Raw genomic sequence first — 21,402 nt, forward strand, 5'->3', positions numbered from 1 at the left:
CCCGAGCGCTTCCCGTTGGCCCGAACCATTTCCGTTTGCGGTTGCATGGCTTCTGGTGGATACGGATTATTTGGAAACAGGCCTTTTAATTGGGAATTTGCTTAATAATTTTATTGGTTTTATTTTGGGGTTTTCTGCATTTTCCAGCCAGAGGTTCTTACTATAGACTTGACACTCTCCCTCAGACGTTTTTATGTTTGATAAATTATGGAATCTGTAAATTTCCTTCATGATTTTTGTTTACAGTATTCAAATCAAGGGGAATTGGTGGTTCAGTGCATTGGTGTTCTACTAAATTGAATAACGATTTTTAGCTTACTCTGTTCAGCGCGTGAGAGCTGTGTCTGCCTTGTAAACCTTAACCTTCTACTGAAACTTTCTCCACTCATCTCTGCCCTGGTGTTAAATGGTAGACCATATCATTCCCACCTACTGAGTCCTAGTTTTGTATTTTCAAGTAGACTGGAGTTAGAAACGAGCCTGTGTACTCACCTGTGAACCTTTCATACAGGTGTACAGAAAGGACCCCTTTCCCGAGGACGTGATGAGGCAGAACCACATTCTGAAGCAGCCGGCTGTCGGCCACCCGGGGCCGAGGCCAGAGAAGGAGCCCGGTCTGAGCAGCGACTTGCAGCCCGCGTTCGCTGAGAAACCAGCCAGCAGGGACTTGGAGCAGCCCGCCTATAGATACGACAGCTCCAGCTACACAGACCAGTTTTCCCGGAGCCTGGACCCTCGTCTCTGCTACGAGGAGCACGTCCCTGCCTACGAGGAGCACTGGTCCTACTACGAGGACAAGCAGCCCTACCAGCCTCGGCCCCCTCTTGACGACCAGCACCCCCGAGACCTTGACCCCAGACAGCATCCTGACGAGTCCTCAGAACGGGGCTATTTCCCACAGTTTGAGGAGCCAGCCCCTCTGTCTTATAACAGCAGGCCACGCTATGAACAGCTCCCTAGAACCTCCACCTTGCGGCACGAGGAGCCGCCAGCCCCCGGCTACGACGTGCACAGTAGGTACCGAGTGGAGGCTCAGCCCTACTCCTCGGCAGGCCCCAAGGCCTCGGAGCCCAGGCAGTATTACGACCAGTACCCACGAGCTTATGACCAAGTGCCGTCCCACGGAATCACCTCCAAAGCAGGCCAGTACGAACCTCTCCATGGTGTTGCCGTGGTCCCTTCTCTGGTATCTGCCCCACAGCAGAAGCCGGAAGTCCCGCCTCCCAGTACCAAACCTCTGCCTCCACCCCCAACTCTGGCGGAGGAAGAAGAAGACCCTGCCATGAAGCCACAGTCTGTGCTCACGAGGGTGAAAATGTTTGAAAACAAGAGGTCTGCGTCTTTGGAGAGCAAGAAGGACGAGAACCACACTGCTGGCTGTAAGGTGAGGGTGGGCTGTCTTCCGGCCCGAGGGAGCAGCTCGGGAAGCCTTGCAGCCCCCCCCCCCCCCCCCACTGCAGCCTGATTTGTGACTTGTCTGTTCTGCTGTGTCTGGTTTTTTGCAGCCTCCAGAGGTAGCGTCTAAACCTCCAGCGGCTCCCCTCATCATTGGTCCTAAAGCCACTGCTCAGAGTCAGTTCAGTGACCATGACAAGACGCTGTACAGGTGGGTGCACTTCCTGATGTTCGTGTGGGAGCTGACCCTGCACCCGCACCCTGTAGCCAGGAGCAGGCCTTCCGCATGTTAGAGGAGAGGAAGGCGGGAGGACCGAGTGTACACGGCCGCCTCTAAGGAGAAGTGAGGGTCTTTGTGACAGCTTCGGGAAACAGCATCTTGAAAATACGTTATTCCAGCAAATGATTTAAAAAACTTTTAAAGCTGTTAACACTTATTTTGTTTTTTAGTTTTAAAAGTGTTTTTAGACAAACGAAGTCTTAAGTTTTGAGGGATAAGGAAAGAGACTCAATTGGCTGAAGTAACACATTGACCACGTAGCATGTACTGCATGCTTCTGTTGTGCTGCCCTCTCCAGTGAGGGGAGGCAGCGTGGGGGGAGCGCATGGCCTTTCAGGACCCAGGGGAACTGGGGGGACCTGGTGGCCCTGCCCCCCGCAGTGGCCTCCACCTGCTCACAAGGACAGGCTGGGCATGAGTGGCCGTCGGAGAGTCGTGTGCCGCAGGGAGGAGGAACTAACAAGTGCGCGTTCCTTATGGTCGCATGACGTCCGCGAGGACCATGAACGGCAGCTGTGTCTCCTCACCAGGGCCGTCCGCACACACGTCATGCAGTAAACCTGAGGACTGAGGACCCTATTTTGGGGTGTAAACCTAGCTTCCTTGTTTTGAGGCAAAGTTTCTAAAGTGCACTAAGCAGAGCACTAGTGACGGTGTGAGCTCACTGTTCCCCTCTGCCTCGTGTGCCATCAGGACGGGGTCGCCCAGAGCTGTGTCCTTGTATGAAGGTCACGTCTTGGTCCTGCAGCCTGGTTCTCAGAAACCTTCCTAAGTTGTTAAGCCCTTGGTCGCTGGTGGTCACTGTCATTGGTGTGTGTGCTCAGGGAAGGCTCCGCTGTGTTCTCTTTCTGGTTAACTGCTTTGAACCTGCTCTGAGGCCTCTGACCAGGTGACCCTCAAGCCTAATGGACTGTTGGAGAACTCGGGCAGAAGAGGCTGCTCATGAGCATTGTGAAGCCATGGGATTTGTATATACTCTGACTGTTGGCCAGCTTGGCCAGGCCCTGAGCGGTCACACTGGCCTGCCACGGGTCAAGAAACAGCTGAGTCCCACTCTGTGTGACGTCAGGGCCTGAATGCTGTTCGTTTGCCATTCCTCGTCAGGGCCCCCGAACCTCAGAAGCCTCAGCCAAAACCCCCTGAGGACATCGTCCGCTCCAATCACTACGACCCCGAGGACGACGAGGAGTATTACCGAAAGCAGCTCTCCTACTTTGACCGCCGCAGTTTCGAGAACAAGCCTCCCTCTCAGGCCGGTGCGGGCCCCCTCCCGGAGCCCGCCAAGGCGCTGCCCCCCCAGCAGCCACCACTCCTCTCCGGTCTCGCTTCCAAGTGAGTGCTTCCCGTGGCTGACCTCGTGACGGGGAGGGACACCGGAAGCTCGGTGTGGAGTCGGTGTGGTGCAGCTCACGGTGTGGTGGAGTCGGTGTGGTGCAGCTCACGGTGTGGTGGAGTCGGTGTGGTGCAGCTCACGGTGTGGTGGAGTCGGTGTGGTGCAGCTCACGGTGTGGTGGAGTCGGTGTGGTGCAGCTCACGGTGTGGTGGAGTCGGTGTGGTGCAGCTCACGGTGTGGTGAGGGCCGGTGGGGGTGCAGTGTACGCGCTCCCCTGGCGCTGGGCACGCAGCCCCGTCCCAGGGTGCGTGGTTGCTGCGTCTTAGCCCTCGACAGCACCTCTGCAGCTTTTGCCCAAGAAGGAGGAGGTGAGAAGATGGGAACAGTGAAGACCCTGATTTTTAGGTGAAACGTGAGAGTTTCTCCCTTCTGGGCAGGCAGGTAGTGCTTCTCTTTACTTCTCGTGTCTCTGTGAAGAGAGACGGGCTGGCTTGACGTTGTTGGAGGGAAGATGATGGAGAGTTGGTTCTTTGAGGCCAGAAAGTGCTTGTCATCTTTATTATAGTAGCTGGGGCCCTTCAGGGACTTGGGCCCAGCTCTAGCCAGAGCAGCAGCTGCGGGAGGGGACGGGATGCAGGGCGAGCGCCGGCCGCCCTTGTGCTGTACTGGTCTCTCGGGCTTCGCTGCTGGTTCTCTCCCTCATGGGTGTGTTGGGAAGCAGACACACACGTGTCTCTGGGCTCCTTCTCCTGGCTGTCTCCTGTCAAAGTTGCATGACGGAGAACGGATGCTGAGTGGCACAGCTGGGCTCTGACATCGGCGAAAGCAGATGGGGGTGTTAACAGGAGCTTGCTCGTGGGGTACAGCCTGGCTGAGCCCACCTGGGTCCCTGGGGCCGGAGGAGAGATCGAGCTGATGATGGGAAGTCTGAGCTAAGGGAGGTTCTTTTAAAAAGCCCTTCTAGATCCTCTTCCTTTTTTTTTTTTTTTTTTCTGAAGCTGGAAACGGGGAGAGACAGACAGACTCCTGCATGCGCCCCACCGGAATTCACCCGGCACGCCCACCAGGGGCGAAGCTCTGCCCACCAGGGGGCGATGCTCCGCCCCTCCGAGGCGTCGCCCTGCGGGGACCAGAGCCACTCCAGCGCCTGGGGCAGAGGCCAAGGAGCCATCCCCAGCGCTCGGGCCATCTTTGCTCCAATGGAGCCTCAGCTGCGGGAGGGGAAGAGAGAGACAGAGAGGAAGGAGGGGGGGTGGAGAAGCAAATGGGCGCCTCCCCTATGTGCCCTGGCCAGGAATTGAACCTGGGTCCCCCGCACGCCAGGCCAACGCTCTACTGCTGAGCCAACCGGCCAAGGCCGATCCTCTTCCTTTTAACATACTTAAAACTCAGTTGATGGAGGCGTTGTGTCTGGACCCCCCTCACACCCCTGCCTTCGTGTTCGAGTGCGTGACTGGTGCCGCCCAGCCCGGTGACGTGTCAGGGGCCCATCACAGGCCCCTTGTCCTGAGACCATGTCCTACTGTCACTCGTTTGAACCTCATCCACGGAGAAAGCAGTGGATGAGAGACGCAGTGCGGAGGGGTCTCCTGCTGGCGTGGGGACCCCGCGGAGGCTGGAGGTTGTGCCCCAATTGCCGTCAGGCAAGTCCCTTCGGTGCGGTGGTTACACCTTTGCGGTCATTCTGGCGTTAAGGGGCATTTTATTTACCTTTTCATTTATTTGGTAAATAAAACATGGCCTAAAGTAAACATAGGTCTAGAAAGTTCTGCCAGGGGATCAGTTAGCAAGGCGGATTTGGTTGTGTGCTCATCTGGGACCTGTGCTGTGTGACTGGTGCGAGCCCAGCGCCTCCCTGCGGGGTGTGGTGGGCAAGGCTGGGCAGGCTGCTGAGTGACAGCCTGGCCGTTGCTATAGGCACAGCAGTGCCATCTCCTGGGGGGATCTGAGGCTCCCAGGGTCCTGTGGGACGTGTCAATCAAGACGACTCCAGAGTGCGTCTCCTTCCCTGAGGGGTTTGCTGCCCCGTACGGAGGAGGAGGCGTGATGCCCAGTGCCCCTCTGCCATCGGGAAGTCTGACATGGGGCCTTGTTTGTCCCACGTTTCAAGTTTGTGTCCTGTGTGTGACCAACAGGTTGCTTGCAGCCTTGATTTTCTGAAGTAAAATGTGGAAATGGCAAAGTCACCTTCTTCTGGGTAACGTGTGCTTACATTCTGCTTATAAACACCCCCAGATGTTGGGTCTTAGAGAGGGGAGATGCCTTTGTCAGCCTAGGACAGGCGCCCTGTCTCTGTTCTGGCGAGCGGGGAGTCGCCCTTGCTGCAGAGAGGGCGGTCTGACACCAGTCTCTCTCCTGAGTCAAGTTGCTGTGGACTTCCAGGTGTTAGAATGACCGTGGGTGGTTTGGGGTGGTCTCCAGCCTTTGAACAGCCGAGTGTGAGGTTCCTGTGCGCCTGTTTCTGCAGGGGGGGTGGTGTCAGAAGGGAGGAGCTGGAGATGCCAGCGTGGCGGCTTTGCGGGTGTCTCCACCCCACGGGGTGTGAGGTCGGGCCTTGCTAGAAGGTTCCCAGGGAGCGTGTGGTGTGCCCGGTGGCCCTTTCCCTGGCAGGGGTCCACACGGCTGTGTCATCACTCGTCCCAAATCTCCACTGTGGGGGCTGCTCATGCAGCCCGTGTTCCCGAGCGCTGCCCTGCACTCGGTTCATCCCTGGTCACCGGGAGCACTGCAGCAGAGGGGGGAGGTGGCCCGCGTCGTGCAGCCCGTGTTCTGAGCATTGCCCTGCACTCGGTTCATCCCTGGTCACCGGGAGCACTGCAGCAGGGGGGGAGGTGGCCCGCGTCGTGCCCTGCACTCGGTTCATCCCTGGTCACCGGGAGCACTGTAGCAGAGGGGGGAGGTGGCCCGCGTCGTGCAGCCCGTGTTCTGAGCATTGCCCTGCACTCGGTTCATCCCTGGTCACCAGGAGCACTGCAGCAGGGGGGGAGGTGGCCCGCGTCGTGCCCTGCACTCGGTTCATCCCTGGTCACCGGGAGCACTGCAGCAGAGGGGGGAGGTGGCCCGCGTCGTGCAGCCCGTGTTCTGAGTATTGCCCTGCACTCGGTTCATCCCTGGTCACTGGGAGCACTGCAGCAGGGGGGGAGGTGGCCTGCGTCGTGCCCTGCACTCGGTTCATCCCTGGTCACCGGGAGCACTGCAGCAGAGGGGGAGGTGGCCCGCGTCATGCAGCCCGTGTTCTGAGCATTGCCCTGCACTCGGTTCATCCCTGGTCACCGGGAGCACTGCAGCAGGGGGGGAGGTGGCCCGCGTCGTGCCCTGCACTCGGTTCATCCCTGGTCACCGGGAGCACTGCAGCAGAGGGGGAGGTGGCCCGCGTCATGCAGGGGTCAGAGGTGTCTTCTGTTGTAGAGCGAGTGACATTGACTGCTGGATGTGTGTCTCTTGGTTGATATTTTAAAATGACATTGAGTTTCATTTGCTACACAATTCTTGGTTAGATTGACCATTTTCTCTCATTTTTCTGTTGCACATGTTTTGCTCCTACCTAGATTTCTTGGCTCTTACACTAGCTATGACTGCTTGAGAAGGAGCGTCAAGTGGTAAGACTGGCCTTTGTGTGAAGCTGTGTGTGAGCTGTCCCTCGCCGTGTCCTTGGCATTATGTGCACTTGCAGATATGAACATCTTCTCCAAACACTCAGTCTAAATGCGGAAAACAAGATAACAGTGTAGTTTAAAAGCTCACGATCAGAGACTCTCGATGGAACCATGTAGCGTGCGCCCAGCGTGTCTGGCTGGTGCACATAACGCCAGGGCAGCCGTGCTGCAGGTCTGGGGGGCAGTGTGGCAATCATGGGTCTGTTTCCAAGGTTCTCTTGTGTGAATTTTGTGTGTCACAGTAACAATTGGCATCTGAGAAGTAAGCACACATGGCGAAACATAACTTCAGCGAGCCTCTTCTAGAATTAAGGGGTGTCTGCTCTTGTTAACGAGCAGTGGACCTGGTGATCCAGGCAGGCTGAAGTCCTAGCATCAGTTCTCCCGTGTTGCTGGGCGCACTCACACACCACGTGTTGTGGCTGCTTCACCTAGCTGGAAGGTTGTGGCTGAGACCTTATGGCCCAGAAAGCTGCAGCATTTCCTGTCTGGACCCCCGACCTTGCCACCGTGTGCATGGTGGTCTGCGCCAGGAGTCAGCCTGTGTTCCCTAGATACAGAATCAGAGTGAGCCTGAGGGAGATTTGGGCAAATAAGTATTTTTGAGAATAATTACAGACTTTCTCAAATTGTGATCGCCACGGTTAAATATTACACGTGTACCCAAAATTCCACTTTCCGTGTGGTTGCGTCTCCAGGTGTCTCCTGATGCCGTGCAGTGTCTGTGCTGTGCTCTCCGGGCTCATCTGGGGGGGGCAGGGTTTGTCGGTATATTTTTGTTAGAGTAGCTGCCCGTAATAATAAGAGTAAGTTGTGAAACTATTAGGTTTTTAAAAAAAACTTAGAGGTTTTTAGAGAAGGAGAACTTGCTTTGTCCACGTGAGCCCGTTTTCAGATGCTGGTGTTGTTTTCATTCCTCACAGGGGCAAGTCTCCTGAAGCTGAGACTGCAGACAGACCGTTCAGCGAGAAGCGCTACGAGCCTGGCCAGGCTACGCCACCCCCGCCCCCGCTCCCGCTGCCTTCCCAGCACCCCCGGCCGCCGCTGCCTGGCCCCAGCTCCGCAGCCCACATGCATGTGCACGCTAAGGGCACACACAGGGAAGGTAGGACATACAGAAGCTGGTGTGACCACTGGAATAGAGTGATGCCTGCAGAATTAAATTCTTGTTTCTAAGCAAAATGGTTTTCATCTAAGAAATAATATAAAACTTTTAGGCTGGGGGCCCTGGCTGGTTGGCTCAGTGGTGGAGCGTCAGCCCGGCGTGTGGAAGTCCTGGGTTTGATTCCCAGCCAGGGCACACAGGAGAAGCGCCCATCTGCTTCTCCACCCCTCCCCCTCTCCTTCCTCTCTGTCTCTCTCTTCCCCTCCCGCAGCCAAGGCTCCATTGGAGCAGAGTTGGCCCAGGCACTGAGGACGGCTCCATGGCCTCCATCTCAGGCACTAGAATGGTTCCGGCCACAACGGAGCAATGCCCCAGATGGGCAGAGCACCGCCCCCTAGAGGGCATGCCGGGTGGATCCTGGTTGTGTGCATGCCCACATGTGCTTTGGGAAGGGCCACATAAGAAAAGAGATGTTGGGAGATGGAGGGAGCAGTTTCCACTTCCGTCTGTTTCTCTGCCTCCCCGCTTCTCACTTAAGAAAAGTAAAAAATAATAAAAACTTTTAGGCTGAGAACAGTAAAAACAGGATTTTGGTCGAAGTATTTCAGTTGCTATAATGAATGGTCCTGTTGGACAAGCCTTTTCACTAATAGATCTTACTCTGTTTATTAATGTACGCAGTCTCTGGAAGTGGTGTTTGCTCACCAGTGTGTCTGATACGAACTTCTGAATAGTGATTTGGAAAAATTCCTGTTCTGTTCCCTCTCCACACGAGACACAGGGAAGATGTCAAGTCTCACATAGTCTGTGTTCCTCCATCCCTCGCCCTGGGCACTCCTGTTCCACAGCAAAGTCGCAGCAGGGTGAGCAGCACGGAGCTGCAGCTTGTTCCTTGTCATGCTGTGCCCTGCGCTCTGTGCCCTGCTCCGCGGCTCTCCTTGTCCATGCCAGCCTCCCCCTTCCTGTGGCCGGCTCCTCCTTCCTTCCTGTTCCCTTCCTCCTTTTTCGTCTTTCCCTCCACCTTGACACCTCTGCTCTCCTCACGCTCCCTCCATCTCCAACATCTCCTTTCTTATGTGGCCCTGCCCAAGGCACACCACAGGGAAGGTCGGACATACAGAAGCTGATGTGACGACCTCCTGTTGACACTGCTCCTACCAACTCCTGTGTCTCCACCAGACAGCTGTATTTGTAGGTCGATGTCGCTTCCCGCTTCCCGGGAGGGCTTCTTGCACACGGGCAGTCTTGAGTGGAGGTTGCACCCCTGCTGTCCCTGTGGACGCCTGTTCTCTGTCCTACCCAGCACCCACTGGGCCCCCAGTGAGGTCGGTGGACAGATGCGGTGAGAACAGAGGACTGTCTCCCACCACACTCCCGTCTGGGGGGGGCTCCATGTTTCACCTCAGGCCTTTGCCCTGGGGCCTTTTATAGCGTGGGTCCCTTCTGTTTCAGACTTGCTAGAATCCTCGTCAGACACTTCGTGTGTGTCTCTGTGTGTGCGCGAGCGTGCACAGATGCTCCTAACTTGCTTCTCTGTCCTGGGGGTGGAGTAAGGTCACTTACATGACAGTGGTCACAGGAATGTTGGTTTGTCATCTTTTCTTGTATTGTTCTTGCCTGGTTTTGGTGTCAAGATTGTGCTGGTTTCATAAGGGAGCTAGGACATGTCCCTCATTCTCTTTTCTGGAAGAGTTTGTAGAGCATTGATAGTTTCTCCTCAGTTTTGTCTCTGGCTCAGATTGGCATGGTTACGTGCCACCAGAGTACGTGGGACTTCCCGCTGGGCGCGTCTTGCCAGCAGTGGGCTTCACGAGACTGAGGTTTGCTGATCTAGTGGGTCTGCAGTCATGTTTCCAGTTTGGAGTTTCACAGTGAGGGTGAGTGTCTCACTGTGCGGTTAGTAGGTATTCCAGTCGCACTCCATTCAAGTCTCCGCCCACCTTCCTGTCAGGTTGTCTGTCTCATGATGGACAGGTGTTCCTCATGAGTTTTGGGTCCTAATTCTTTCTGTGTTATTAAATAGCTGTACCCAGTCTGGGGCTTTTCTTTTGACTTTGTGTTGAGTTGTCAGTACTGATTTTGTTAACTCAGCTGAACTTGTTCTGTTTTGAAGTTGTGGACATGACAGAGGTGTCTCCAGAGGCCAGGACCCTGGCAGCAGGGTGCCCTGCAGCAGCACGTGCCCCCCTCAGGCCCTCAGCGTCACATAGCCTCCTGTGTGGAAGGCGGCCCCTGATTGGCCATCCCAAACGAGGCCTTGGCTCTGGCACCAGGACCAGTTCAGATGGAAGCGATGTTAGAGGGCTGTGAAACCTCGTCTGAAGAAGTTTTAGAAATGCTGTTTCTGTGGTTTTTTACAGGTAACTTGGTGTCATTGGATTTTCAGAATTCTTTAGTGTCCAAACCAGAGCCCCCTCCCGCTCAGAACAAGCCAGCGACTTTCAGACCACCACAGCGGGAGGACGCCGCCCAGCCCACTTTCTACCCCCAGAAAAGTTTCCCAGACAGAGCACCAGTGAACGGAACCGAGCACACGCAGAAAACGGTCGCCCCGACGTACAATCGGTTCACCCCAAAGCCATACACGAGTTCTGCGCGGCCATTTGAGCGCAAGTTTGAAAGCCCCAAGTTCAGTCACAACCTTCTGCCCAGTGACACTGCTCACAAGCCAGACTCGTCTCCAAAAGTCCCAGCTTCTCCCAAAGCCCTCGCGAGAGCCCACGGCTCCACACAGGCTCCCGAGTTCGACAGCGGCATGGAGATGTTCTCCGTCCACGAAGACAAGGCCAAGTACCAGGTCAACAGCATCAGCACGGGGCCGAAGGCCGTTCCTGTGAGGTAAGCATCTGCCCGTCCTGGCCTCGTGTCTGTCTGCTGAGAGTTTGGTGTAGCGCCTCTGACTTGGGACCCAACACTATAGTTTCACCTCACACTGGAAACTGAACACCGCTGGCCAGAATGTTGCCGCGGATGCCGCTGGGCAAAGGACCTGTGAGGTGTGTCAGTGAGGCAGGACCACGGGGCAGCGTGTCCACAGGTGCTGAGCTTAGAGACACTGGCCTGCCCGGGGTTTTGTGACCAGGGTGCAGGCCTGTGGCTGTGGCTCCTTGACCTCTCCCCTTGGCCATGAGAGAGTACCCACGTTTCCTCTCCCCTGTCTAGTCAGCAGGGATGCTGGGAAGAAGAGGGTGCCGTGAGCGCAGAGTGGCTGTTGGGGACAGTCTGGGTTAAGCCTGATTGCGGCAACCGTGTGTGCAGTGGGAGGGCCACCGGGGGCCACGTTGCTGCCCTTGTTCCTTGTTGTTGTTCCGTGGTGGGGAGCAGACCCGAGCCAGCCACACGTGTGCCCCCCCCCCCCGCCTGCACCCACTCATGGCCACGCCCCTGCACTGGGGCACTGGGGAGGGGGACAAGCAGGCCGAAGGCGAGGCTGCACGCCCTCCACACGCCTTTATCTCGTTCGTCTGTCTTCCGTTTCCCTTGGGGTCCTGGCTGAGCCCCTCCCTCGGGAACCTGGGCAGCCCCGAGTGGAAGCACTGTTGGGGTCACGTCCTTCTGAGAGGCCTGTCCTCCGTGGTGCTTGATCCCTGCTGCTTCGTGTCCGTGATGGCAAGGGCTCACGGGCACGGAGGGGGCTGTTGTGACCTCGCTAGTGCGCTTGTCACCCTACTGTGCCACCAAGTGTGCAATGCACCATTGTCTGGGTATCGCTAGGGAAGAGGCCAGTGCTAGTCACGACATGCCAGCGCCTTAAACACCAGTGCTGTGGGTGTGAGGACGTACTTCTTACTGCCAGTGACGGTTGTAGCTGGTGAGCAAGGTGTGGGCTGTATGCAACCTGGTGACAGACGTGGGCGATGAAAGTAGTGTTCTGAGTCACCATGACAGTGAGATAAATCCGGGAAGAATTTGCTTAGTCCATGAGAGAGACTGTCCCCAGGGACCGAGCTTGCCCAAGTGAACGAGGCCCTGGGCGTGTGGAGTGACGACCACAGGGGTCCCAGAGCACCTGGGGTCCCGACAGTTCTCTCACGACCGGTTTCTGAACTCAGTCCTTCAGCCGTGGAGGACGACGACGAGGATGGGCACACGGTAGTGGCCACGGCCCGTGGCGTGTTTAACAGCAACGGCGGGGTGCTGAGCTCCATCGAGACGGGGGTCAGCATCATCATCCCCCAGGGGGCCATCCCCGAAGGGGTGGAGCAGGAGATCTACTTCAAGGTGTGCCGGGACAACAGCATCCTCCCGCCCCTGGACAAGGAGAAAGGTAACCTCCCCTCCTAGGACACTGGGCACCTGTGGCCTTCAGGGCTCTGGGGGGGACAGGGGGGCTGGGTCCTCCTGCTTCCAGACCCCACACAGAGCTCCCTATCATCAGAGGCAGCTTCTCCATGGGTGCTGGGTGGGGCCCCTGGTGTCTGTAGGACAGTGAGCTCTGCACCTGCCCCATGGTTTGCTGTGCAGACGTCTGTGTGAGGGTGCAGGTAGCGGGCTACGGACTGTTCCTTCTTTCTGCTGTGCAGTCAGCGACCTCTCCAGACTTGTCTGTGACTTGTCCACCCTCCCTGCCCAAGAGACAGGGCAGGGACAGCCACGCGTCAGACTCTGTCTGCCCGTCACCAGTTTGTAGCACGTAAGCCTCAGGTGGGTCTGCTCCCCCAGGCCCAGCACTGGGGCACCCCAGGGGAGTGCGCACCCTCCCAGGCATCATGGGGCCTTGCTGGGCCTGTCAGGATGGCGTGAGGACCTGCGGGGACTTCCCGGGTCCCAGAGCAGTGTCTCAGGGCCTCGTGAGGGACTTCCCTGGCTTCTTACATTTTGCCAGAACACTAACGTATGTTGAACTCCTTAAACCAAGTCTGTAACATTAGAAACATATGATGTAAGTAACGTATAGAAAGTGCATTGGGCCCTGGCTGGATGGCTCGGTTGGTTAGAGCATCGTCCCCAAGCACAGAGGTTGCCAGTTTGATCTCTGGCCAGGGCACTGACAGGAGCAGATCAATGATCCTGTCTCTCTCCCTCTCTCCCTTCTCTCAAATCAATAAATTTCTTTAAAAATTTATGTAAAGCCCATTGACCGAGCCTCACGCTGCTTGAGGGGCCGGCCGCCAGTGCAGTGGTGGTTCATTCCTGGATCTGGGCCGACCTTGTTCAACAAGCTGGAAGCATCAGGTGCACACGCGGCATTCAGAGGTTTCGGGGCGGGCGGCATGCTGGCCCGATCTGGGCCTGTGCTGGGGTCCCGTGGCTCCTGGGGAGTTGAACGCTGCATGTGTGGCTCCTGTGAGGTCTCTTTGGTCAGCACGGCCTCGGCCCATCCGGCATTGGGGGCGAGGGGCCCCGTGGTGTGGAAGGAAGGCAGCCGTCTAACCTCCTTGTCCCCTGACCGCAGGTGAGACGCTGCTGAGCCCGCTGGTGATGTGCGGGCCCCACGGCCTCAAGTTCCTGAAGCCCGTGGAGCTGCGCCTGCCACACTGTGCGTCCATGACTCCTGACGGTTGGTCTTTTGCTCTAAAATCATCCGACTCCTCGTCGGGTATGCTGTGTTCTCTCTGTCCTTTGGGGGCTCTGGGACTGTCATTGATTAGTGCCTGGGCTGACGGCAGCCCACACTGTCAGCGTTGCTCTGCCTCTGGCCTCGTGGGTGTCGCCAGCATGCCGTGTGCCCCGCCCACGTGGGGAAGTAGGCAGTTCTGCCTGGGAGGCGTGGCTGGTCTGGCCACAGGCTGACTGCTGCTTGGTGCTCAATACAGTGGGAGAAGTGGGCCTTTCCTGTGTGTGTGGGCCTTTCTGCCTTCTCACTGAGACGATTTAATTCCTTTATGTGATTCTGGTTTTGGGTTATGGTCTTGAATCAGTCCGGGAAGCTTGTAGATCAGAGAGGCTTGAGAGACAGGCTTGCACGGGACCATCCTCAGCCTTGGTCTTCCGTGTGAAACTTCTGTCACATACTGTGCGTGGCTTTCCTTCCTCAGACCCTCATTCTAGGGCTTCCGCTGCGCTGTCACCTTCCTCCCTTCCTCAGGGACTGGGGGTGACCAGTTGGAACTTTGTATATTTTTGGCACTGTAATTACTTTAATTGAACCTGATGCCAAAAAACAAAAAGGTATCGTTCTGCTTCTGAATTTCTGTAAGTCAGGTGAGCACCGTGCAGCTGTGTGGGCATCGGGAAGCGAGCTGCGTGGTGTGAAGCTGCAGAGCAGCGTGCCTGGATAGGAAGTCCCACGTAAACGTGTATCTCGCCAGTGCCCCGCTCCCTGGAGAAAGCTGATGAATTAACACAGGGTACACAGGCTGTTTCCTCGGGGGCACCGCTGAGCAGCATCTGTCAGTGGGTGTTTCTGGTGACCTGGCAGCAGTCGGGGACACTGGAGACGTCCCGATGGTCGGGGTTGGCATGAGCTGCAGCTGTGCCTCACATCCCGGGTGTTCTCTACGTGTCCCGGGAAGCACGTGTTCTTGTGTTCCTTCTGTGCTTTGTGCCATAGATTCTATGGCATATAGAACATGCTGCATTAGCTGAACACAGGAGGTGTTCACGCACCTGCACGCTCACCTGGAGAGAACGCACCTCATGATGCGACGTCACTCGAGTGCTTTGTGCTGCAGGTTTCTGTTCACAAAGTCAGACAGGTTTTGATGATTACTGGCTTAATCCTTACAAAAGTTAGAATATTAGGAAAAAGGTTACCTAAAGAAGGTTTTAAAATTTACTTCCAAAGCATAACTCCATTTCGTTGTCTAAGGAACTTGTTATTACCTGCAGTCTCATAAGCCCACACACAGCTGTGGAGAGAGCTCACTCAGAACTTGGGTTTGACCCTGAGCCATTGTGACAGATGCCGCTCAGGTCGGCGCCACGGCTAGGGGTTCCCCCCATGCACAGTGGGCGTCTGGGCCAGGTGGCGCTCCGCGGCGGACTGTCCTGTGTGTTGTGCTGTGCTCAGCAGCATCCTGCCCCCCCCCCCCACAAGCGAGGGCCAGGAGCGAACAGTGGAGTCGGCACTGGGGCTGTCCCTGCTCCTGGCCGGGGCTGTCTGGTTAGGGAAGCAGACGCTGGGGCTCCTGTTAGTATCACTTAGCTGGGTCTGCACCGAGATGCAGTGTCCCTGCTGGCTCACACGCCTGTCCACTCCCAGGACACACAGCCCCAGCTCATTTCCTGGTCACAGCCCCTCGTGACTGCAGCCAGAGTTGGGGCTGAGGGGTTCACCCCAACTTAGTTTCTGTCATGTCAAAGAGGAGGGTCCTCAGAACCAGATCCTGCGGAATTTCCCGGGTTTCGTTTGTTGTCACTCAGCGGAGAGGCCTGGTCCTGTAACTCCTGACCAGACTGAAGGTGCAAGGAGGGCGTGCAGTCAGGCACACGGGTCCCTGGTGTGTGGGCCCGGGCTCATGACCATGACACTGACTGGGACAGGCCCGTGGGTCCTCGGGATGGGGAGCCCTCGGGTTGTGGATGGTGCGATGTGAGCTGTGGTCATTGTGATGGCAGCGCAGTGATCTGTGCGTTGTGCCTCCCTGTGGGACTGCCGCTCACTAACGAGTAACACTCAGGCACCCGGAGCTGGGTGTGAGTGCAGGAGGGCCAAGAAGAGAAGAGGTTACAAGTGCGTGAGTCTAGAAGTGTGCCCTTGACTGCAGGCGTGATGGCTGGCAGCTGAATGACACCAGCGTCTTCTTCTCTCGTAGGTGACCCTAAGACCTGGCAGAACAAGTGTCTTCCTGGAGACCCCAACTACCTTGTGGGAGCAAACTGTGTCTCTGTCCTGATTGACCACTTCTGACCTGGACACAGGAACCTGTTCAGCAGTGTGGCCCGGTGACCTTCGGGCGAGTGGGAGGCTCTCCTGAGCACCGGGCTGCAGTGTGTTAGTGTGACTTTGTTTGATGAAGACGCGAGCGCTCCTGAGCCTGGTCAAAACTCCCGCTGCGGGCTGCCGTCTGCACCTGGAGGGGCGTGGGCGCGTGGGAGATCTGTTGTACTTCTTACAGTCTCCGCTTACTCCACATACTGATTTGTGTTAAACTACCGGTCAAGGGGTGCGTCTGAGTTCTCTTCCGAAGGACACTGTTTCCCACTTGGTTGTGGCCCTGGCCTGACGCACACGTCCTGTTTTATTATGCATGAGATAATGGGCACACATTGTAAAACGCACCTGGAATACATACCCAATGTAGGGATCTAACGATACTAACAGGGAACCCGATAGCTTTGGGGCGGGGGCAGTGAGGACCAGGACTGGCAGGGCGTGTGGCTGGCCCCGTGGGCTCCGGACCTGGACACTAACCATATCACCAGACACTAACCAGCAGGAATGCCTTAGCCTGTTTCTAATTCCTGGGTCGTCCTCTCTGTGTTACTATGTTTTCATGGCTTTCGTGTGCATCCCGACACTGAATCATGAAGCAGGTTGAGTAAATTGTGGATTTGGTGGTTTCCAAAACATGAAGAAAATAATGGTATGATTTGGGGATTTTTCCTTTTTTATTTTTTTTGGTAAGGGGCAGCAGTGGTTTTGTTTTTTGAGCTCTGCGTTTGAAAATTTTGATGTTTTAAGGATGCTTGTATATAACGCGTGCATACCACTTTTGTTCTTGGTTTGTAAATTAACTTTTTATAAACTCTACCTTTTTTTATACATAAACAAAACCGAGTTTCTTAAGGCGACCTTTGTACTCTCTCCTGTACCTCTTGAGCCTTGAACTTTGACCTCTGCAGCAATAAAGCAGCATCTGTGGGACATATAAGGTCATGTTTTTTAAGAGAAAAGAATGCACAGTTACATTTTTAAGTACTGCCTTTAAAAGACACAGTTACTAAAAAAAAAAAAAAAAAAAGACACAGTTACTCAGAATTCTCTAGTTTGATTAAATTCTTGCAGAGTATTCCTACCATAATTTGTGATACAATGCTGTGCCTGAAAGTGTATTTTTTTACTAGTAGACGATCTATGATGGCACGCACACCTCTGTCTGGATAACACACTACTACATCTTGTTCATCGCTAGGTGTGACTGGAGTTCTTTTGCAGTTATTAAAAAAAAATCTCAAATTTCTAAATCAGAATAAAATTTTTTAAATAAAGTGCTGGCTTGGTCTGTCCGCTGCTTCTGGTCTCATGCAACTTTTTAAAGCCTGTTTTAGATCTGCCCACGTCATGCTTGGTGGGCGCCCATGACCAGTGCCCCGTGGCCAGCACGTCCTGTGGGCTGAGCAGGCTGGTCACAGGAGCCTGGAGGTGGGGCCGGGGAGATGCTGGTGAACGGTGGCGTGGGGGCCGGCGCCTGTGAGGTATGTGTGTTGGGATGTGTTCCTTAGAGCAGCGGTTCTTAACCTGTGGCCATCGGAAAATACATAATGCATATCAGGTATTTACATTCCGAATCATAACTAGCAAAATTACAGTTATGAAGTAGCCACCAAAATTATTTTTTGGTTTGGAGTCACTGCAACATGAGGAACTGTAGTGCGGAGTCATGGCATTAGAAAGGTTGAGAACCACTGCCTTAGAACCACTCTGGACAGAGTTCTGTGTCCTGCTCTGTCCCCAGAACGTGGGTCACTTGGGCCTTTCCTCGTGCATCAGGGGAGAAGAGGGTGTGGCGCCCTGTAGCTGCTCCGGCACAGTGGCCGTGCTACTTAGCACCAGCTCTTGACATTTCGGTTGTTGCTGCCTGGTCAGCATCTGGGTAGGTTTCGTGTATCTTATTTTTTTTATTAAGATAACGATTTACGCCAAGTATAAGTATTTGTTTTAGCTTCCAGGTCTCCACACTGTGACCGACACATAGTCTTAGAACTGTGTCAGCACGGGGAGCAGTTTCACCCCCCAGGTCACGGTGCCCGTCACACACTGCCCCCTCTGGCCCTGGCAGCCATGCGCCCTGTCCCGAGAGCTTGCTCGTGCTGAGGCGTCACAGAAGGGGCATCCCATGGTGGGCAGCCTGGCGTCTAGTGGCTGCCCAGGCACAGAGCACGCTGACATGCTCGGGAAGCTGCAGGTGGGAGCACCGGGCTCTCCCTGCGGAGTAGCATCCGCAGTCACTGTGACTGCACTACACTGCCCACCTCCGGGCAGTGCCCAGGGCTGGACATTCTGAGAAAGGCTGCCGCGGACACTCCCAGACAGGTGTCCCTGTGACTGACCTCGTTTCACCTGGCAGACACCTGGGAGTGGGGTCACAGGTGCACACGGTGAGCATGTGTAGGGTCGCTACAAGGAAAGTGCCACCCGATTTCCAAACCACCCTTCTCAGCAGTCTACGCGTCCAGGTGTCAGCCCCAGAGCTGTGACTGTCGTGTCTTCTCTGCGGTTTCACGGACTGTCCCTCTGGGGCTTGACTGGGTGTCCCCATGATGCGGATTGATGAGCTCCTTCTCATGTGCCTGCCGTTCGCACCTCCTCTTCAGTGAGGAACCTGCTCAGCTCCTTTTTCCCACGTTCTGCACCTCTGCTGCCTGACCGTGTGCTGATCGCCTCGCAGTCCCTCTCGGGTTGCAGTCCATGGTCCCCTGTCAGCCCCGTTTCTTCGCCTCGGCCACCACATTGGGGACTTAGTGCCCAGACGGAGCCCTTTGCTCGTTTACTTCCCTGTCTACATTTGACTCTTCAAAAGTCACGTTATTGAAATACTCCTCAGAGGCCAGCTGATCTGTCCATTCAGGATGCCCACGTGAGTGTCTTTTACTGAAGTCCCAGCGTTAATAGATCTCTCTGCACAATAAGGGGTCATCACAGGCCTGCAGGAGGCCACGGAAGGACTTCGAATAACCAGAGGTGGGACAGTTTGAGCAGCATAATAAACAGTAGTACAGAACCAAGATCACAAGAGAAATAGCCTCAGGTCCACGATCGTAAAGGAATGATTTAATACAGAAGGATGTCTACAGTGGAGAAGATAGATATCTTGGAAAGGTGTGGGTGCAGAGTGACTTCACAGTCAAGACACCTGACGGACCCTTCCTGCTGAGTCCAGGGGCTCAAGGTCAATACCAACAGTGATTAGTCCAGTTGCTAGTATGTGCCCTTGATGGGGTGTGCTCAGGGTGGCCTTTTATACCTCTGATGTCTTCCTCCCCCAAAACCATATTACCCCAGTCTCCCCAGTGAGAGAAATATCAAAACACACCCGGGCTGGCGGAAATGCTACAAAATATCTGACCAGTAACATGCAAAATGGGCAAAGGTATCCAAAACAAGAGTGTCTTGAGGAACTGTCACATTTGCAGGTACTAGGGGGTGTAGGACATCAATATACCTTTTCGGGCCTGACCTGTGGTGGCGCAGTGGGATAAAGCGTCGACCTGGAACACTGAGGTCGCCGGTTCGAAACCTTGGGCTTGCCTGGTCAAGGCACATATGGGAGTTGATGCTTCCTGCTCCTCCTCCTTCTCTCTCTCTCTGTCTCTCTCTCTCTCACTCCTCTCTTTCTAAAAAAATCAATAAATAAAATATTTTTAAAAAAATATATTAAAAATATATATATATATATATACCTTTTCGGGAGACTGGATTCAACCCATAGCAGGCAAGGTGGGCATCACTGCCCTATAGGTGATGTGGTCCAGGCATTGGTCACATTGATCCTTCTTTCTTTGCAGTGAGGCTGGAGCCGTGCTCGCCACAGTGCTCAGGGGTTCAACCACGGGGATCAACATCCCCCTCATGAGAATCTTGTAAACCTGAGTGAACCTTTTAAAGGGAGATTTAAAAAAACAACAAAAAAAAACTAGTTAGGCACCAATTTCAAGAAAATGAATCCTTTCATAAGGAACCTACTTGCAACAGCACCTCTCAGGGAAGACAAATTTTTCTCCTATCTTTTGGAGTGTTGCTATATTTGTGCAAGATAGATGTAAAGAAAAGGTGTTTTCAGGAAAAAAGAACTGACACTTTATTGAATAATGACTGTAGGGAGATTGTCAACAGAAAGACGGGCCGTTTGAAGATTTAATTAATGTATATGAGGAATGTAGGAAGTATTAATAGCTGATAATTTACACAGCCGTTTGTTAAACTTGTGAGGAGAATCGCATTATAGGTCCCTCGGGGCGTTCATTTGCATTTTAACAGGGATTCTTGTTGGAGTGCTTTATGAAGCACAGTCATTCTTATCAGCGTGTTTATGAGTATCAGTCCCTTCAAAAGCCTTCTGCATGGCTTCTTCAAACATCCCATTATAATAGCAAAAACTTCCTCCAAACTGAATTGTCCTGGAAGTTGGGAGGAGGCCCTGGAATGTTCTGGATCTTGTACCAATTCCGAAGACATCTTCGTGTGCAGCCATCCTCATGGGTCTGAGCTGTCGTCCTTAATGAATACAGGGTGGAGACCCCCTCAGGACCCTTGGTCTCTCTCTTTTCCATGAATTGTGCTTCAGCTCAGTGTTTTGTTTTGTCTGACAACACAAGCTCCCTCCTTTGCGTGTGCCCACGGAGAAGGGGCGTTAGGATTTTAGGTCCTAGGGTACCACTTACGAAGTTTTGTGCGGCCTAGGATGCTGCCACCCCAAAACACTCATTTACCAGAGAGCAGCCTACTTTGACTAGATGATAACGGTAACGGACTCAATTTCACTGAGGAAGTCATTTCCTCAATGGGACCCTGGTGTCCTGGGTAAGCTGTTCCAGTTCCCTGTCCTCCCTGAAAGACACAGCCTGTCAGAAGATCCCGCGGGCCCCACAAGTCGACGGACTCACGGGCTCAGTGGTCTGTCTGCCGGAGCTGTAACTCGGGCTGAGCTGAGTGGGCACCCTGAGGGGTGTCGGGGGAGGCGGGCAGGGGAACTCAGCACACGGGGGAGCCATGCAGGCGGCCAGGGAAGAGGTCAGCCCACCCAGCAAATACTGCTGTGCAGATGCCAGGTGGGCAGGCCCAGGCTGGGGCGCCTGCCCTGGTGAATGGGGGCCAGTTGAAGCCACCCTGTCCACTGTACCCCCTTGATGGGGGGGGGAGGGTCATGTGCAGGTCACAAGCACACCGGGTCATCCAGTTCTGTCTTTTAAATATAATAGACGTAGGGCTAGGGTTGACTGCATAGCGGTGAGCATGCTCACAGGCAAGCAGGAACATCGGAAATGGCTCCTGGCTTGACCCTAGCTGTCTTTCATCATGTTTTACTACCTAATAGGATCCCCAAACCTGGGAAAACCGTTTCTCTGATGGAGAAATGGTACCTCAAAGGCCACTCATCAGGGCCTGAGGGATATTCCTTGCTCCTGGGTTGGTCATTGCTTATAAACTTTGTTCCTGGAGAGAAGTAAACACACACGGTTCGCTGACAAAATCCAGGTCCATACCGCTCTTCTAATTCTGGGTCAGAACCACGAGATTTTTCACGAAACCTCACCTGTGTGACATCCCCAACTCCTTCCTCCTGCAGGGAGAACCCTGGTTCTCGAGAGTAGGAGGGACGGCAGCATCAGAGTATCCCCATCATTCCTCCTCTGCTCAATCCTCTACGATGCAGCCAAGAGTCTTAGGATAGTAACAGGGAGGCTACCACTGCCACCCAATGACCGAGAGCAGTGCAGGTTCGGCACACGTTCAACCTTAGACTTAGGAAATGGCCGTGTTCTCCCCGTCGGAAACCCGACATCCTCGGAGACGGGCAATGTTAAGTGG

General features: G+C 54.7%; 1 protein-coding gene across 8 annotated transcripts in view; it reads left to right on the plus strand.

The window, feature by feature from the left end:
* Nucleotides 1–16,862, plus strand: part of TJP1 (tight junction protein 1) — a 161,902-nt gene extending 145,040 nt beyond the window's left edge. For 3 of the 8 annotated variants that reach the window (XM_066240100.1, XM_066240107.1, XM_066240108.1), the window contains 9 exons: nucleotides 512–1,384; nucleotides 1,506–1,606; nucleotides 2,780–3,007; nucleotides 6,557–6,607; nucleotides 7,588–7,769; nucleotides 10,130–10,607; nucleotides 11,822–12,036; nucleotides 13,165–13,308; nucleotides 15,467–16,862. In XM_066240100.1, coding sequence (XP_066096197.1) covers nucleotides 512–1,384; nucleotides 1,506–1,606; nucleotides 2,780–3,007; nucleotides 6,557–6,607; nucleotides 7,588–7,769; nucleotides 10,130–10,607; nucleotides 11,822–12,036; nucleotides 13,165–13,308; nucleotides 15,467–15,561 — 2,367 coding nt within the window. In that variant the 3' untranslated portion in view covers nucleotides 15,562–16,862. The remainder of the gene's footprint in view (nucleotides 1–511; nucleotides 1,385–1,505; nucleotides 1,607–2,779; nucleotides 3,008–6,556; nucleotides 6,608–7,587; nucleotides 7,770–10,129; nucleotides 10,608–11,821; nucleotides 12,037–13,164; nucleotides 13,309–15,466) is intronic. The other 5 variants (XM_066240104.1, XM_066240101.1, XM_066240106.1 and 2 more) reach the window with 5 other exon arrangements.
* The last annotated feature ends 4,540 nt before the right edge of the window (nucleotides 16,863–21,402 follow it).

Source organism: Saccopteryx bilineata, chromosome 7 (genome assembly GCF_036850765.1).
Source record: "Saccopteryx bilineata isolate mSacBil1 chromosome 7, mSacBil1_pri_phased_curated, whole genome shotgun sequence".
Lineage (NCBI taxonomy): Eukaryota > Metazoa > Chordata > Mammalia > Chiroptera > Emballonuridae > Saccopteryx > Saccopteryx bilineata.